The 4,554-nt window shown below is 41.5% G+C and overlaps 1 protein-coding gene across 5 annotated transcripts in view; it reads left to right on the forward strand.

Annotated features, from left to right (window-relative positions):
- Window positions 1-4,554, forward strand: part of Tcp11l1 (t-complex 11 like 1) — a 90,179-nt gene that overhangs the window by 21,528 nt on the left and 64,097 nt on the right. For 4 of the 5 annotated variants that reach the window (XM_017802883.2, XM_017802880.2, XM_017802888.2 and 1 more), the window contains exons 3-4: window positions 1,399-1,531; window positions 3,425-3,545. In XM_017802883.2, the coding sequence (XP_017658372.1) occupies window positions 1,399-1,531; window positions 3,425-3,545 (254 nt within the window). The remainder of the gene's footprint in view (window positions 1-1,398; window positions 1,532-3,424; window positions 3,546-4,554) is intronic. The other variant, XM_008851588.3, reaches the window with a different exon arrangement.

Here is a 4,554-nt window from a genome sequence, read left to right on the forward strand (position 1 = left end):
TATATATAAGATTTGCCTACATTCATATATGTGTGCTATGTGCATGCAGTGTCCACTGAGGCCAGAAGAGGACATTGGATCCTTTGGCACTGGATTTACAAGTGGTTGTGAGGTGCCATATGAGTGCTGGGAACTGAACCCAGGTCGTATGGTACAGCAGCCAGTGTTCTTAAGTGCTGAGCCATCTCTTCTGTCCTGTATTTTACTTTTATTTTTTTGGTCTTTTTGAGATGGGGTTTCTCTGTAGCTCCAGCTGGCCTGGAACTCACTATGTAGGCCAGGTTGGCCTTGAACTCACAGAGATCCGTTTACCTTGGCCTCCTGAGTGCTGGGATTAAAGGCATGAGTCACCATGCTCAGCCCCAAAGTAAGCTTTTAAAATCCCTAATTTCTTTCTTTTAAAATCAATCCAATTAATTTTAGAACAAATACCTTACTGTGACCAATTCTCCTGTACTCCCTAATATAACATACCACGAAAATTACGATGCATTACTCTTAGAAAAAGGGTAGAAGAACTATGATAAATAAATTGCTGTAGGTCTTAAAATTAATAACCAAGATTTCCATAGAAACTGCTATTATACAATCTACTTTTTCCTCCATAGTAACCCCCTGGGCAGTCAAGGAAAAGCAACATGACTTAGAGGAATGTCTTCATTATCTAGACATTATTCTAAGCTGGCCTTGAACTCACAGAGATTCACCTGCCTCTGCCTCCAAGTGCTGGGACCAAACTGGCTCTTTCCCTGTATTTTAAATTTTAACAATTCATTTCCCCCCCCCCCCTCTCTCTCGTGTGTGTGTTTTTGGTCAGGAATTGGTTCTCACCTTTCATTATTGGGGGCCCTGGGATTACACTCAGGTCAACAGGCCTGGCAGCAAACTCCTTTACTGCTGAGCCATCTTGATGGCCCTAGGTTTTACCTTGGTTAAACAGTGCCTGAAATCTAAAGGACTTATGCTTTTTAAATTTGGGGAATTTGTTCTTGCCACAGCATTAGTGGAAAAGTGTACTGCTTATGGAAGCAGAAAGAAGATCTTTTTAAGAAAGACAGGGGGCAGCAGAGTTAGAGCATAGATCCTGAGTTTATTGGGATAATGGAAACCTATAATTTAAGTTTTCAATCTTAGTTTACTGTAATGGTTTTCCATTGGCCAATCTTAGTGAAAATTGCATGTTTTGAGTATTATATGAGTGATCACTACTTTTAGGATTCTAGGTAAAAAGAAAAAAGTAAAAAAGCTAAAATTCTGTTGCTGTTTGAAATGTTGGAATATTTTTAATATAGGTATAATGGCAATTGCCATCTCACACCAGAACAATGGCCTTCTCCTTATCTCAAAATAAATTACAGTCTATAGAAGTAAGTCTCTTACACTAAGTGTCTGTTACAGCTAGTCCTCCTCAACTTGTGACAGTAGAAGAACTTCTAGAAACAGCAAAAGGAGTCACCAACATGGCTCTAGCCCACGAAATTGTAGTAAATGGAGACTTTCGAATTAAACCAGTTGAATTACCAGAAGACAGGTGAGTTAACTTCTTTAGTAGAACACTGTCATTTCCCAGATCTGGAAATGTTTCCTTTATTTGATGCAAGCATGTTCAAGTACATATTTCCTTTTGCACATTAGTGCTAAAAATATTCCCAGATTAGGAATGACTATCAGAACTTCAATTGAGGCATTTCCTCCATTGGAATGGGCTGTGGCCATGTCTGTGGGGCATTTTCTTGATTGTTGAGTCATGTAGGAGGCACCAGCCCACTGTGGGTGGTGCCACCCTTGGCAGATGGTCCTGTGTTGTATAAGAAAGCAGGCTGAGCATGGGCCAGAGAAGCAATCCAGTAAGCAGCTATCCACATGTTCTGTGCTTGTGCCCTTGCTTCCAGGTTCCTGCCCTGACTTCCTGCCCTGACTTCCCTCAATGATGCACTGTGACCTGGGAGATATAAGAGAAAATAAACCCTTTCCTCCACAAGTTGGTTTTGGTCACTGTTTTTATCAGAGTAATAGTAACTAGGACAGAAATTGGTACCAGAAGTGGGATATTGCTGTGACAGACTTGACCATGTTGTTTTGGGGAAGATTGTGGACATTTTTGGAGCTTCAGACTGGAAAAGCTCTTGGAGCTCAGTGAGCTATTTTATAGGAACTTGGATGATAATACGAAAAGAGGTGCTGGATGATGGAGGCCTCGTTTGTGAAAGTTTCAAGGGAAGCAAAGACTATCAGGGCTGTTTGTATGGTATTTTGAAAGGAGAATCTGCGGTTTCTGGCCAGCTAGAGCTGAAAAGTCAGCAGTGATTAAGAAGAGACTAGCATCACTGTGCTGAAATCTTCTGGAAAGTATTTCCTCAAGGTCAGCACACAAAAGCTGTCATCCAGAGGGGCCTAAGGCTACATTTCAAGCTGGAATCAGAACTTGGTAATGTGTAAGAGTGGCCTCCTACATTGTATTGGTTTTGAACACTTGACGGAGTCCTGGAGAGCAGCTGAGGCTTGGCACTATGAGAGGCCAGAAAGGCCATTGGTGGAGGTGCGGCCCAAGCTGCATTGAAGATCTCCAGGATTGAAGGGGTCGTGGAGAGAATCTGAGGCTTTGCACCCTGAGCGTCCAGAGAGCCCATTGGTGAAGATGCAGCCTCAGTTTCAGAAGAAATCCCAGCATATTGGAGCCAGCATAGGTCAAAAGATGTCAGATTCCCTGAAATTGGAGTTACCTATGGTTGTTAGCCTCGATGAGGGTACTGGGAACTGAACCCGGATCCTTTGCAAGAGCAGCCAGTGCACTTAACCCCTGAGCCATCTCTCCAACCCTCTGAATTGCTATTTTAAACCACATAAGTATGCATGTCTTAGGAGCTGGCTGATATTAGAGAACAAAAATTAGGAACTCTGAATTTTCCACAGTCTTTTTATCATCTGGCTTGATTATATCCTATTAATTGGATTCGTGTTGACTATTAAATGAGTTGAAAGTTATTTTTCCTAAGAAGTACTTAGTAAAAGAAAGTTATAGGGCCTGGAGAGATGGCTCAGCAGTTAAGAGCATTTGCTCATCTTTCAGAGGACCTGGGTTTGGTTCCCAGTACCACATGGCAGTCATAATGGCCTGTAACTCCAGTTCCTGGGGATCCAACACACTTGTTTGGCATCTGTGGGCAGTGGCATGCACATGGTATACATACATACATGCAGGCACTCACATATACACGAAATAAAAATAAATACTTTAAAAAAAAATCACTGAGTAAAATATGTCATCAGATTTTGTCTAGTTCTCCTTCCTTGGTTCTTACAGGTTTTAAGAAGTTACCCTATAGCCATAGAATTTATCATTTTGAATGTGATTTGAGGCTCTGTTTTTTGGGTTTTTTTGTTTGTTTGTTTGTTTGTTTTTGTTTTTTTCTGTTGTCTCCAGCTTGGAGAAGAGAGTAAAAGAGATTGTACATAAAGCTTTCTGGGATTGCTTGAGTGTCCAGCTAAGTGAAGACCCCCCAACATATGACCATGCCATCAAACTTGTAGGCGAGATCAAAGAGGTGAGACCAAGAGTGTATTGTGCTTAGGAAATATTCACCCAGCCTGTCTGTGTTACCATAGTAGAAGACTTATTTTGTTGTTTTGAGATAGGGTCTCACTATGTAGCTTTGCCTGGCCTGGAATTCACTGTGTAGATCAGGCTGACCTCACACAAGATCTTCTTGCCATGCCCAGCATACAGGAAGACTGAAGAAATTGAGGCTCATAAAATTAAATTACATGAAGAAATTTAGATTATTTTTGTCTTATACCCCTCCCTTTTTTAAAATTTCAACCAAGCCATAATAATCTGAAGACATTTCTTTTTGTAAGCAATGAAAAGTTCATATTACTTACATTACAAAATATAGGGTATTTATAAATTTTTGATAGGTATGGGAACATTCAGAGTTGTACAAAAAGTGATTTAGTCTTTGGGACAGGACAGGCTTTAAAGGACTTCTAAGTGGCTTTAACAATCATATTGAGGGGTTGGAGAGATGCCTCAGTGGTTAAGAGCACTGGCTGCTCTTGCAGAGGACCCAGGTTCGATTTCCAGCACCCACATAGCAGCTAACAACCATCTATAACTCCAATTTCAGGGGATCCAACACCTTCTTTTGAACTCCATGGGCATTGCACAACACAGGGTACTTAACATACATGCAGATTCATACACATAAAATAAAAATAATAAATATTAAGCTGGGCATGGTGGCGCATGCCTTTAATCCCAACACTCAGGAGGCAGAGGCAGGTGGATCTCTGTGAGTTCGAGGCTGGCCTGGTCTACATAGCGAGTTCCAGGACAGTTGGGGCTACAAGGAGGCCCTGTCTCAAAAAGACAAAAAAAGCCAGGCATGGCATGCCTTTAATCCCAGCACTCAGGAGACAGAAGCAGGCAGATCTCTGTGTGTTCAAGGCCAGCCTGGTCTACATAATGGTTCCAGGTCAGCTAGGGCTACAGGGAGATCCTGTTTCAAAAAGACAAAAAAGAAAAAGAAATTAAACCTCTTGTACATAAGGCAT

The sequence above is a fragment of the Nannospalax galili genome, unplaced genomic scaffold (assembly GCF_000622305.1).
Source record: "Nannospalax galili isolate Female #2095 unplaced genomic scaffold, S.galili_v1.0 scaffold11, whole genome shotgun sequence".
Classification (NCBI taxonomy): domain Eukaryota; kingdom Metazoa; phylum Chordata; class Mammalia; order Rodentia; family Spalacidae; genus Nannospalax; species Nannospalax galili.